This window comes from Anneissia japonica, unplaced genomic scaffold (genome assembly GCF_011630105.1).
Source record: "Anneissia japonica isolate Jap-2015-1 unplaced genomic scaffold, ASM1163010v1 scaffold287959_len62012_cov214, whole genome shotgun sequence".
Classification (NCBI taxonomy): Eukaryota; Metazoa; Echinodermata; class Crinoidea; order Comatulida; family Comatulidae; genus Anneissia; species Anneissia japonica.
Genome location: NW_022714408.1, coordinates 47,933 through 62,242, shown reverse-complemented (window position 1 = coordinate 62,242; position 14,310 = coordinate 47,933). Strand labels below are relative to the sequence as shown.

The 14,310-nt window shown below is 33.8% G+C and overlaps 1 protein-coding gene across 1 annotated transcript in view; it reads right to left on the bottom strand.

Annotated features, from left to right (window-relative positions):
• Positions 1-753: 753 nt before the first annotated feature.
• LOC117109024 (ubiquitin carboxyl-terminal hydrolase 32-like) overlaps positions 754-14,310 on the bottom strand; it is a gene marked incomplete at its 3' end in the record, with an annotated part of 57,640 nt that continues 44,083 nt past the window's right edge. Inside the window, exons 13-27 of the mRNA XM_033251251.1 lie at positions 13,845-13,985; positions 12,943-13,054; positions 11,673-11,872; positions 10,682-10,763; positions 9,956-10,030; positions 8,614-8,752; positions 8,096-8,201; positions 6,398-6,571; positions 5,921-6,095; positions 5,230-5,381; positions 4,881-5,013; positions 4,445-4,758; positions 4,062-4,258; positions 3,251-3,334; positions 754-880 (exon numbers count right to left, since the gene is read on the bottom strand). Of these exons, the coding sequence (XP_033107142.1) occupies positions 754-880; positions 3,251-3,334; positions 4,062-4,258; positions 4,445-4,758; positions 4,881-5,013; positions 5,230-5,381; positions 5,921-6,095; positions 6,398-6,571; positions 8,096-8,201; positions 8,614-8,752; positions 9,956-10,030; positions 10,682-10,763; positions 11,673-11,872; positions 12,943-13,054; positions 13,845-13,985 (2,211 nt within the window). The remainder of the gene's footprint in view (positions 881-3,250; positions 3,335-4,061; positions 4,259-4,444; positions 4,759-4,880; positions 5,014-5,229; positions 5,382-5,920; positions 6,096-6,397; positions 6,572-8,095; positions 8,202-8,613; positions 8,753-9,955; positions 10,031-10,681; positions 10,764-11,672; positions 11,873-12,942; positions 13,055-13,844; positions 13,986-14,310) is intronic.

Genomic DNA, 14,310 nt, shown 5'->3' with positions numbered 1-14,310 from the left:
GACAACCTAAATTTGAATTTAGAAAGATAATTACAAAATCACATGAAATCAATATTGTCTCTAGGACTCCAGTCTTCAAGCTGGAACACAAAGTGAGCAGCGTTGGATTGAATCAGGTTCAAATGTCTGTACTGCTCTCCTTGTAACACATTGATCTATACTTGTTTAGTTAGTTTATATTATCTTGATTTTTTTGGCTATTGCAACTGTATATGGATGAATGTAAATGTAATTGTTTCCTGTGTATAGTGAATAATAGCCCACTGGTAGCTCTTGGAGCAAATAATACTGAATTGAAAGGTTGTGTACCAGGTTAAGGATTTCAACTTATTTAGTAACACTGACCACAGAGATTTGGAAAACTTTTTAAAATATATACATAACATGACAGTGGCCGGCTTCATTTTTTATTAATTCAAATGGATTCTTCAGCCCAAGATCAGCTGACTTATGTTATTACATATATTACATCATTTACATAGAAAACCAGAAAAAGAGAGAAAAAAAAATAAAACAACGCAGATGAAACCAAACACCACCGCACCATTCCCCAGCAATTTAAGGCGCAAGGCCCGCCAGAACAGTATACACAGGTGCTCGAATGATGTTGGCATCTAGTAATAGTTAATTCCTAATCAGAAGGAAACAATAGAGTTTTCAACATCTTCTTAAATACTCTATATTTAATAATAATTCATTTTTCAATTGTATTTCTAATAAATAATAAATGAAATACGAAAAACTAATTATAACCCTTACCCTTTCCTGAGATGATTGGTACCTAAGGTGCAACGCTGTGGGTTCCCAGTCCACAGCAATGTATGTAGTACCATGATTAAACTTCAAAGAGTCACACACTATTTCACATCCTCTACAGAACCTTTGAAAACAAGTTTGGAAAATCATCAACATGGATGGAAGCAGACACAGTATATGCCATGGGAAATGTGTGTGCTTCTTCACATGCTGGTGTGTAGGGAATTGGACACAAACTGTGTCGTGAGTATAATGGACACATAACTGTGTGCAGGGAATTAGTCACAACCTGTGTGTAGAGGATAACTAGACACATGCTGATGTGTAGAGCATAATTGGACATATGAGTATGTGGAGAGACTTGGGACACACGACGACTGCATGCAGATAATTGAAAATATGATACAGTATTGTGTTGCAAAATTACTGCACGTATAAAACCCTAACGTATAAAACTACAAACATGATCAACAACAAAAAAAAACGCATATCAAATATCTTCCAGGTGAAGACTGTCAGTGCATGAAATCAATTTTATACGTGCATGATGACAAACTGTGCATGTGAAGAAGTTAAATTTGAATGACAGGTTATCAAGACAATATGCATTTGCAGTAATCAATAGCCACATAGCAAATAGATAAGACTGTATAAAAAAGTGTGTGTCCAAAATTAGTTGTGCTGCTGAAGTGTATCAATGCTACACATCTTACTCTTAGTCCACACTATACAATTTTCCTTAGACAAAAAACTTGTATGACAAGATATAGTCATGATATATGGTTACAAAGTGATGTCATCATGACCATAGGCATGCCACATAATTTTGTCAAACAAAATTTGATAATGTAACATCTAGGCTTACTTGAGCATGGCATCAAATTTTGACAGATTTTGTGTCCAGTAATAGTAATGATGTGCCTATATATGGTCATGATGTGAAGTTATAATGACCATATTTAGTCTGGAGAGGACTTTATAGTATAATGCTTGTTTCAAAAATATCTGACCAAACAAGTTATGTCTGTGGAATCTGACAGACAAAAATCTGACTGTCTATGCCTGGCTTTGTTTATACCTCAAAGGATACATTAGTTACGAAACTGAATTATGAATTATTTCTATTTAGTTTTCCTACTAAAGGAATTTGTAAATTAACTTTTACTATAGTGTCAAACGTATTGCTAAACACATTTCATTGAAACAATAAAACTTTACAAAACCTGAAATTAGAAACCACATTTACCCACAACCAGCAGCAAATCTGAGACCACTAATACTTACTAGTACTCCCAGAATATTTTTATACACTTACTGTTAGTGTGAAATATATGATTTTATAAGGATTACTTACATCTGAGCGTAATTGTGCATGTCACAAAAAGCATCTACAATTACTATACTCACACTGAATTAAGACTACACTTCAACTGTGTGCGTATTATATCACATTTACACTTATTCTATAAAAATTGAACACACATCACACAAATAATATCTGTGTGCGCAGATCACACAAAGACTAAACATCTTCCAAGTAGTGAGCGTACAGTGAGACTTTTTTTATTCCTTGTTTAGCGAACCTGCTGCCCGCATATAATGGTGAGTTCGAATAAAAATTAAATTGTATTTTTGGCCAATTAGCGCACTCACAGCCACGAAAAAAATGGAAATTTCAGAAAAAATTTTTTTTTGTTTTTATTATGCCCGCAGATGCCTTGAAATCTCCAAAAACAAGGTATGTATTTTCCTTCCTAATTACATAAATTTAAAGCATTTACCCATCCCATTATTTAACTGTTTACATTCACGAATAACATTTTATTTATATTTTTTTCCGCCCTCCTCTGGTGATCTTTAAAAAAACAAGTTCGCAAAACAAGGTATAGAAAGAGTCTCGCTTAAGCCAGCACATACTTTAAATAATTGTAAGACTCAGCGTGCTTCCAGATAAAGTGAGCATACAGCACACAAACCTACGTATATGTCATCTGCATGTACAGATCACATTACATTAATCATACTCCAACAGGTAATGCATGCAAATCACCTAAAGCTATGCATACTTAAACAGGCAGTTTGCATACATTAAGTAGGAATGGACATACTTTTATAATTAGTTTGCATACACCACGCAAGACATTCTGCAATAAAGTGACTGTTTAGGTGCTGAACAGGCTTTTGACAAGTAGCAGCATAAAAGTAGAAGTAGCGTAAACAAACATTTGGTTTACAGGTAGCGCATACTTCAAGAGTGGCGCTTATTCAAGAGATGCGCTTTATTTGGGCGTATTTAGGTTGTATTCATTTCACATGTGACTTTACATACTAAGCAGAGTGCACCCTCACATAAGCCTACGCATACTTTAACAAGTATTGTTAGTTTCTGAAGATGACATCGAGAAGAATGATACAGAGAGTGATGAGAAGCAGCTGATAGCACAGTAGAGGACTTGCAAGAGAACTGACAGACGATGCGAGATTGTCTTTTTACCTGTACCATGGACACCAAGCACATGTGAGACCATCTTTCTGTACAGCTTTCAAGGTGAATGGGTAAAACTGTCTGGAGCTGTCTCTGACGAGAAAAAAACCCCATGAAAAAATGCAACAGGACACAACAACATATAACATATTAACTACTGTATTATCAAAGGAACTTAGACAAATAAATGTGTATAATCAATAAAATTTTACTACTAGAGATACATTATAAACATTAATAATCAAAATAAATTTTGGAAAATCGATAGTTTATCATAAAAAAAGAAAACATTATAAAATAAAACCTCTAATTCAAAACCCATCTAATTCGAGACCACTTTTTCAAGGAACCAAATAACAATCTTCACTCTATTAACAATAAACTAACCCTCTATGTGGAGACCAAACTCTGAGACTACCGCAAATGTTCAGGTCTCAAACTTGAGGATGAAATGTAGTTATATTTCTGCTTTTGAATGGTTATCAAAATTAGTAACAGAATAAGTAGACCTACAGTCAGCTAGTGGTTCAGCTGGTTCAGCTAGCCAATTGCAGAATAATTACAGAGGTCCCAGGTCTCCCAGAAATTGGAATGTTTTCCCGCATTCTTGAGGGAAAGCAAAAACCTCCCCACAAATTCATGAAACAGCAGGGTAAATAATACTCTACTATCAGCACAAGATATAAACGTCTTAAGAAAACTCATTTAAACAATTTTCCCAGAAGTGTCTTCTACCAATTTGGGAGCCCTGTAAATACGAAGGTAGCAGACAAGCTTTAACAATATCTAAGCTGTGATTGGTCAATAATCTTGAACTCACCCATCCTCAGCATGGTTCTTGTTACCGGAGTTTACTTCTGAGGGAGGTGGGGAGCTCACCAACCTCTTCACCTGTGTCCACACCTGATCGTAAAGGTCACAATTCGTTACACCATTATGATTGGACAAAATGAGAGGCGTGCCAAACAATCCCGGTCGACTCTTCTGCCATCCAAGGAAGTATACATCCATACGTATCTAATTAAAAGATGAAAACATGGATTTGTTTAACATATTTTGGTTCTTCTGTAATTGATAGCATTATAATTGATGTTTGACCAATCAAATGATGATTGAATGATTGATTGGTTATTGAAGAGTTATTAAAATTAATTATTTCTATTTGTTGTACTGTATTCCAAATTCAAAGTATAAATTTCCTACCATTTTACGATGCATTGCTACAATTATCCATTCTACAGGTTGCGTTTGAGTTGGAGACTGCCCTACACTGCTGGCATTGCTAGGGTTTCTACTGTGCTGTTTCACAGGTGTACTTGAGCTGTTTACTGCTGGTATCTTTCCATTCGGTTTGTTCTGGTGAATGCTACCATTTGGCTTAGCCTGTGATGAAACTTGTATGTTTTTCGGAGTTGGCGTTGGGCTCTGAGATGGAGACTGCGTTGCAGACACCACCAGATGCTCTGAGTTGGTGGTATTGATTGGTGGTAAAGATGTATTAGGGCTTGTGGGTAAACCTTTGGGATTAAAGAAAAATAAGCAGACGATTGAAACCCATGATTGTGGTCATATGAGTCTGTTCATACGGATAGACACCAAACAGAAATAGTGGGCTTTTAGTTTGTAACGTGATTCTTACCTATTTGAGTGGGGGTTGTGACATCTGGGCTGACTTTACAGCTGATGGCATCAGGGGGAGGAGCAGGGACTTCATATGCATACAAGATTCCTCCTAGTAATGTACGAATCTTCTGAGATTCTAACGGAAAACCCTGCAGGAAAGATATGTAAATATTTCAACATTTTAAAATGCAAGATGGATTGAAGTTGCTTGCCCTTCTATCTGATGACCCTGGGTTAAAATTACCAATTTCACTTCTTAAGTCTCATTCATTGACTTTAATTATACAGAGTAAATGTACGTGATGTAAAATTTATATGTTTTTAAAAATAGCTACTCTACTTCGAAAATAGAAACGTGGCCTTACTCTGATCATAGCGCCCCCTATTTCCACCAAGAGCAGTTGATCAACAGGAATATTGCAAAGTTCACCAAGTTTTCCCTTGAACACTCGATATTTGTCATCCATGTTCAAACGCAGACCATATTTCATTGGTACGGATCCGTCTAACTTGACCACTGCAATACAAGGAATTTATCATTGTGTTTATTTAGTTTGGAGCTACTTAATATATTGACTGGTTGGTTTTAAGCAGTGAAAATCAAAGACAAATTTCCAGTGAGATCCTATTGGTGGTGAATTTGACAGTACACAGGAAGACAATCTTCTAATCTTTTCTGAGGAGCGTAAGGTATTATTTAATGTGCACCCAAGCCATATTGCACACAGGACCAATGGCATAAATGTATTTTACAAAAAGACAGTGAATTATTCTAACTTGCATTTCATCCCTCCAGCTGAAATACAAGAATTAACCATATAGTCAATGGTATGTAACGAACTGTAGGGTTCAGCACACACATACTGTGACTAACAACTGTTTTGCTTTGCTCTGGAAATAAAGGCATATAACTGTATACAAAATTATATACAAAATACAGCAAACGTATGCATTTCTGGCTGGTTCGATGACCAACTCTATTCAATCGTACACGAAGGCACAATATAAATGACTATTATTATTATAATCAGTATCCATAAATTATTTTTAACTTACCTATAATTTCAACATGCATTGAGCTATCCATAGGAAGAGGAAGTGAAAGGAAGGTGAAGGGGTCAAATCGAACACTAACATGCCCGCAAGTTTTACAACGCACTTGCGATTTCAATTGACCGTGGAATAAGTCTACAACTATGGATCTATTGCGACGTAGATGATTTTCCCAGGCCTGAAAGAACAATATAAGCAGACCATTAAAAAATATTTATTTTTTTCATTATCATGGATGAGTGACTCTCCACATACAGTAAAGGATAGACTCTTATGAGACTTGAGTTGAGGATTCACCTCGTCGTACACTGAACGCACGACGAAGCCAACTCTGTTCCCTCTGAGCGTTAGATGATGCGACGCCAGTCTGCTGACTGTCGGTGGGAGTACGAATCATCATTTAAAAAAAAAACTGTTCCATGTGCGCCGTCGTGTTCTTCATAGAATCACGTCGGCCGTATAAAAGAACCATGATCTTACCTCTTTGGCAACTTCTTCGTCTGGTCTGCTGTCACTGTCTTTCAGTTCAACATACGGCTTATCATGTACTCGGTTTAGGTCTTCATGTAGGCCGTCAAGAAGGAAAGCCAGTAACTCCTGCGAGTCCTGCTGTTGGAAACCATTGAACCTTGGTGCATATTTTGCTATTGTCCACTGTTAAAAAATAAAAAATAAACATAGAATTAGTCCTTTTGCTCTTTGCCATAAACACAGCTATCTCTCTTTCTGTAAACTTTATTTTATTCAAATTCAAGTACAAGTTCCTCATTTGTAACAATTCGTGGCCAATGGCCAAATTGCAAGTTACAATTACACGAGGGAATACAACGTATAAAAAAATTACATTAAAATTGAAGATAACTATTGTCATCATAATAAAATTATTGTTATTATAAGTTTTGGCGTTAAAAATGAACTTTAACATGAAAAAACATTACATTTAAATGGAAGATTACTATTATCATTTATAAATATCAAAAAATACATAACAAAGGATCGATTCAATTTAATCTAGATTAATCTGAGAGGAGGGAATCTTATTCATTTTACAAATTATTATTCATAAGGTCAATAAAGTAAGGGATGGGACTGTCAGAAAACTGATTTGTATGAGAGGCCAAAGGCGTCAAATGTTCTTACGGTTTCGTAGGTTTTGGCCACTTAATTTAAATCTGTTAGGTGGTAATAGATCTGCAGAATGTTTAGTATTGGAATGACCATTAGCAAAATTGAGACAATGAGATACCCTCCTCTCAGCAAGAGCAGACAGATTTGCCTCACTATATGACCAATAGTCGCGTCCCAAAATTATTTGACAAGCTTTCTTTTGAATGTTTTCAATAGAGTTATTAAGGTTACATGTAAGACCTGAATGCCAAAAAACATCAGCATACTCAAGAATGGGTTTAACATAAGTACGGCATATAATAGCTAATTCGTTGCTATCAAATCCATTATTCTTAAGGCATTTCAAAAAATATAACTTCTGATTAGTTTTTTAGTTAAAGCGGTAATGAATGAATTCCATTTAAAGTTATTTTGAACAGTGACACCCAGTATCTTAGCTTCATCAACAAAATTTTATTGAGAATTGCCAAGAAAAAGCAACTGGCTAGGGGAATTTTTGCAAAAGCAAAATTGAAGTGCCTGGCACTTACTAGGGTTAAGATGGAGTGAATTTTCATTACACCAATCATTAAATTTATTTAGGTCTTCTTGTAGGAGACTAAAATAAATTAAATGATTTGTGTAATGAAAATTCATTTTCTATGAAAATTCATTATTTCTATGAATAATTCATGGTGCAGAAACAGTATATTCTTAATCAATCATACTTAGGTTAAGCTTGGATTCCATGCAATTGACAGCTTTCGGTGATGCAAATTGGTCGGTCGAATCAGGGAGCTTCTAGATTATGCAAGAGATTACACAGTACAACAATTGCACTGAATCAACACTGCAACAACAGTGTAGTGATTTTCAGGAAACCAGGCTTGACAATGATTGTACCACCACCACCACCCACACAACCACTTTCACCACCACTAGCATCACCACCACCAGGAAATAAGTAATAGTAAATAAATAATAATAACAATATGGTATAATCTGATTAATTATTATAAAAAAGAACCGAAAAAAAAAATTTAATCGAAAAGAATGAAATGAAAACTTTACCCTTAATTTGAGAGGTGCTATACTCTTTGCATTACCGGCCCAAAGGTCATTTACTAATTCTCCATAACGTCTTGCAATGTGGCCTTTCATACCCAATGGGTTGGTTCTGAAAAACAAATTTAGGGAAATTTAGAAATACAAGAGTTGAGCAGTTGGATGAGAGGTACTGTCCCTGCTTCTTTTGCTGAAGATCCCAGTTCAAAACTGGCCAGCATCAGGTTTTAATTGTCTGATCACTTGGCTCCACGAATAATACTCATATCGAGAGTTATGCATGTTAAGGAAAATGTCTGTATCCATATGTCTGTTACATGTTTGTAGTTAAGATGGGTGGTGCTGCACTGGGGCTGCCGTGGGTACCCTGCCCAGATTTCAGATTTCCAATTACAATGGGGACCAATAAAGAATTATTAAATACTTATTTCAAATTACCTACATACATATATATTAAATTATTAAGTGAAATAGTTAATTTTAAAAAAAGCTCTGAATGCTGCCCAATAAATGATAATACTTACGAGTTAAGTTCATACAGGTAGCATTCTGATTTGAAGTACATAGTCAATGGTTGAGTATTACTAATACACTGCAAGGCCGAGTTGAGGAAACATGTATTGCCAAGGTTACTAAGACCAGTCACACCACACTCTGTGTGCACTTTAATAAGCAAAAAAAAAATGATAATAATCGATATAGATATTTTAAATTACTACTAGTTATAAGGATTTCTAAAATTTGTTATTGTAAATGTTAATAATTAATATTAGATAACATTTTAAAAATTTAATTAATAATCAATAAATTTTGTGATTTCCAGATATTTTATGTGTCAATTTTTTGTCCATTTTTAAAATGATTTAAATAATTAAAATTGCTGTTTACCTTCATCTAAATTTGAACCCCCTTCAATTTGTAATACTCTCTACACAAAAGAATATAATGGTAACTGGTAGAATGATGTGAGTTTTAATGTTATTGATTGTCCATTGTAACATGCTTAGGTATAATGCCAACGGAACAGAAAATGTTTCAATTTGTGCTCGTTAATTGATTTCAAGTGGCCAGAGATAGTTAAAATAAGTTTCAGTTTTGTATAGCCTCTTACTGCTTCAGACAAAATATTTAAAAAAAAAACAAGATTTCTGTGCGAGTGCAATAAGACAAATAACTTGTGATAACATGTGACAGAATCCAGCCAATGGCTGTTGATATTAGTTAGATTTAAGGGAAACATGTGTTGTCAAACTCTGTATACACTGTGGTAAGGTAAGTACAAAAATAAACATGTGACACATTCCAGCCAATGAGTGTTATTATATCAATTTTGAAGTATCAAGGGATACTAACAACTGTTTTTATGTATCAAATTATAATAATATGTGATAATTTTAGATGGGAATGCTCTACATTTGTTACTTCCGCCATTACATCATCTGACAGTTATATTATTATGATTATATACATTTGGTAAATATGATGGAGAATGACCCCAACCTTAATATAATCATGCATTACCATACAATGCATTACAGATACGAACAGGAATTCACTTGTATAAACACATCCTGAGGAATTTCTCATACCCTTTCTGCTTTTCAAAAAATAAATTATCATTTACTATATTCATAGAAGTTTAACACAATGCAAAGAAATGAATAGGCCTACCCAACCACTCTTGGTTCATTTAACATGAGGCAACACACTTTTGCCATGACAGACAACTCCTAAAATCAATTTTCACGTACCTTAAATCAATTTTAACCTCACCATAGTAATTTTCTCACCCACATAAATTTCATATATATGTTCTGATTCTACATTGCTTCTCATATATTCCGTTATTCTTACTGTATTTCCTACCTTGTTTGTGTTTATCTTGTTTATTTTTTGCTAGTAATGACATTTCTTCTGGCCAACTGAGGTCTTTATTGCGAACTTAGAAAAAAACAAATATAGAATAACAAAATTACACTAAGTGTATATTAACTACAATTTAAGTAATACATGATATTTAAAATTTAAAATGGGAGAATAATCTTTGAATTGATACTTAAGTCCTAATTTACAAGAAAATACATATATTTTATTCATCTGTCATATAGTGCTTTCTTTGCAGATACAAAGTGCTAGCTAAAATTTAATTGCACAAATGCTTAGAATGTAATATAACCAAAATATATTATATTAAATATTTTATGCCAAATTTTATAATTTAGAATATTTATGAATTTAATAATTGTCAAAATATGAATTTGTTAGCTATTAGAAATGACTGAAGTGATATATATCATTTATTTATCATACAGAACAGCAAATACATGACATATAATCAAGTTTAGAAAAATTAGCAGATAAAAAAAAGCAAAATGTCATACTCATATTTAAACTTGAGTAGATTGCTCAAATTTAAAACTAGTGTACTCTCTGGGTTCAAATTACAAAATAAAACTTAGATACATGATATGAAAGTAGAAAATTTTAATAATATAAAATTAAAAATATATATTCTATGTTAAATTTTACACAAAGTAAAAATGTAAAAGGAGTGTTTCGACCAATCGCAAAGAAACACAGAAATTGACTTACTTTCTATGAGCATCGGTTGGTCGTCCACAATTTTAAGCTGTTCTAGTACAACGGGTTCATCTTCTAATAAAACTGGATTATTCTGTAAAAACAAAGATTTAAGGGAGATTATAGTGCAATAGGATTAATGTACCAGGAATTATTTGAAAACAAGGTTTTAGCTACAACCAATGGTTATCCTCTATTGGTCATAACATAAATTTGGTATTCATTCTTTATATAGTAATAACATAACATACTTTCATTTAATTTATTTCGTCTCAGTAAAACACATAAAAAACAACAACCAGTTACAATACAACATAGTAAAAGTATAAAATATCTGAAACAGGCCGAGACAGGATTCCTAAAAGTGAACCAAATCACTATCATGCACTTTTCCGATTACACTTAAATAATAAATGAACACTTGAAATAATACTTAAAATCTGTAAAATTTGCCTTAACAATAAATATATATATAGAAATTGTAAAATTTATTGGAAATATAATTTAAGTTCTTTTAAAAATGCTTTAAGAGTCAAAACCAATTAATCCCTAGTTTCTACAGGTAGTTAAATAATTTAATCTGGCTATTAAGATATTGTATCTCTAAGGATGCCAAAACTGGTAACTGTACTGTGTAACATTTAACATAAAAAATAAACTCCCCTAAGTGACTGTAAATATAACTAATGGAAGCAACATCATTCTCAACTACATTTCAATTCTATTAATACTCTACTCCAGTAGCATTACATTTTTTTCTAACCTGGTTAGGATCAATATGTCATCACATTTTGATGGTAATTATGTGTTTAACTTCATATTTACTGTGAAATTTAGCGGCGTTTGTTTGAGTATATATATATATCCAATTTGCACCAAAAAAAAATAAACGCTTCCCTTGAATAAACGCCCCCTCAGACAAACGCCCCCTCAGACAAACTTCTCAACAATAAATGCCAAGGGGCATTTATTCGAATAAATACAGTAAATCTCTTATTTTCACCTCATCTTTCAGACTCCATAGCCGCATTTCCTCGGCCCTGACCCTAAGCCGAGCACATAAAAATTCATGAACCTGTTGTATCGTATGCATTTTACTAAATGATGCGGTGTACGCAAGGTAACGTTTGGGCGTGGTCGTCGCATTACTCGTTGAGCTTGAGTTATTCCAAGATATACCACCGCTACCAATTGATAACCCACCTATATATAAAAAAAAATAAACAAGATGATAGAGGGAGTCTGTATTATAGTTGATTCTCTATGTAATGAGGCAATAAATTAAGTTAATAATTGACACATTTATGATTTTATATGTATTTTATATCTAAGATTCCTTTTCCTGACAAATTGCTTTGGAAGTTTCTGTTTTCTGTATATTTCACTTATATCTAGTTCAAGTTCAAAAGTACATTTATTCATATGTGGCAAAGACAAGCCAAACCAGATACTCCTTGCAAAAATCAATTTTTAGATAACAATACATGGTTAAGCAGTAAAATTAAAGTTATAAACAGGGGCTTAGGCAAAAAAAAAAGTAATAGGCATCCAAAATGGAAGGCGATCACTTGCAGCTGAGGGGCGAAGCCCCGAGTGGTGTGGGTGGGTGGTATTTGCTAAAGTTAGACCAGGCCCAACTAGGCTAGGCTGACCTGAGTAGGCTAAGAAATCCAAGCTGTCACGGTAAAAGTGGTCATCATAAATAATTGTTGGCCGTCCAAAAGACAGCCAGATTGCTCGCTGACTAATGACTAAGCCCTTGGTTATAAATGGTAAAAAAATCATTTAAATCCGACATTCCATTATGAAGAGTATTGAAAAATCAGCCTTCAAAGTTTACGATTTCTGACATTTCTCAGGCAGAGACCATCACCAAATCGTTAAAAAATTCTGTTTTAATGTTGAATATGGGGAAAATAACAAAATGATGTAGATATACAAAGTTTAGTTTAGTGAAATAAAATAGATTTCAAAACAAAACATTCCAACATGTTTTGGCCATTATCTCAAAAACAATTTGCGAGGAGTGACTGGTTTAGCTTGTCTTTGCCACATATATAATTACTTAACATAATTTGTACTGTATTATCAAATTGAATTGGCAGACTCATGTTGTAACTGTACAGTACCTTACAATCAGCTATAAACATAAATATTAATTATTGCATCATGTTAAGTGCCAAGCCACCTGCTATTTAACAGTCAAGTTTTTAAATGCTTCATCAAGTAAGCAATAGAAATATATAATATACAATATACTATTGCATGCATACCAATGCCAACATTACCCTGCTTAGGAGTGTTTGTTAGGTGACGCAGTAATTTCACATTCAGTGGGTACAATTCAAGATGAGGTAACCTATCACCTTTTGTTGGGGTTATTACCTGCAAAGAAAGAAAATAAAATAATACAACACATAGATTGCAGAGAAATATTTCTCATTAGAACATTTTTTTTTTATTCTCGTAAAATCAAATTACTTAATTCCAGGAAGGAAACACAACGGTGTGTTGCCTGTTTATTTATTCACATATTTCTAATTTTTATTTCCACTGCCATTTGTCTCATTGTCTGTTAGCAGGATTATGCAATAAACTACTGAATGATTCATCGTAACATTTAGTGGAGTGGTACATATTGGTCTATGATTACTTTATTTCACAATGGCCACCCTTGTACTCGCATTTCTGGCTTGAAAAATAAAATTCACTAATCTAGACAATTGCAAAGAAAAAGTTTCCACAACATTTTATTATTATCGTAAAATGTAATTACTTAATTACAAAAAGGAAACACAACGGTGTGTTGCCTGTTTATTTGTTCATATATTTCTTATTTTCACCTCCACCACAGAGGTTATCACTGCTATTTGTCTGTTTGCAGGATTAGGCAAAAGCTAGTGAATACATTATCGTAACATATAGTGGAGCACATATATTGGTTGGATCGAATTTAGGATGAATAGCCAAAGGTCAATGTCAAAGAAAATTTTTTTAAATAGCACTTGCAGAAATACAGTATACACTCTTTGAGTGCTGCCTTTAATTTCTTTTTGAAAAAGTCAAAGTTAATACAATTGTCTAGAGTATAAAAAGAAAAATACATACTAAGTAAAACAAAACATAAAAAAGAAGTAAATTTATTTTATTGTACTTCTAACAATGTTGTACTCACATTTCTAGGTAGAATTGGTCCTCCTGCATACCATTGATACAGTGCTTTCCATACCGGATCAGGAATGATCTCAAATTCTCGGCCTATGATTGGGTTCAAACTTCTTTTTAACCTTCCACCTTCATTAGTTAGAACTGGGACCTATTTTGGATTTAAAAAATGAAACAAGTATAGTTAAGTCAGTTCTATAGCTGTCAATTGAAAATTAGATTGGATCAAATTTAATCAGTGTCAACTCCAAAGATAACCCATGGAAGTCCGAAGAAGGCTGTACTTCTGGTGGTGATTAGCAGTACACCAGGAATGACCTGCGTTCTTTAACATGCACATGGGCCATATTGACCACAGGACCAATGGCTTAAATGTCTCATCTGGAAGATGGTGTCCTATTGAAACTTGCATTTTAGCCCTCCAGCTGAAACACAAGGGGAGCAGCAATGGGAATTGCTAGTGGCTAGCAGCAGTT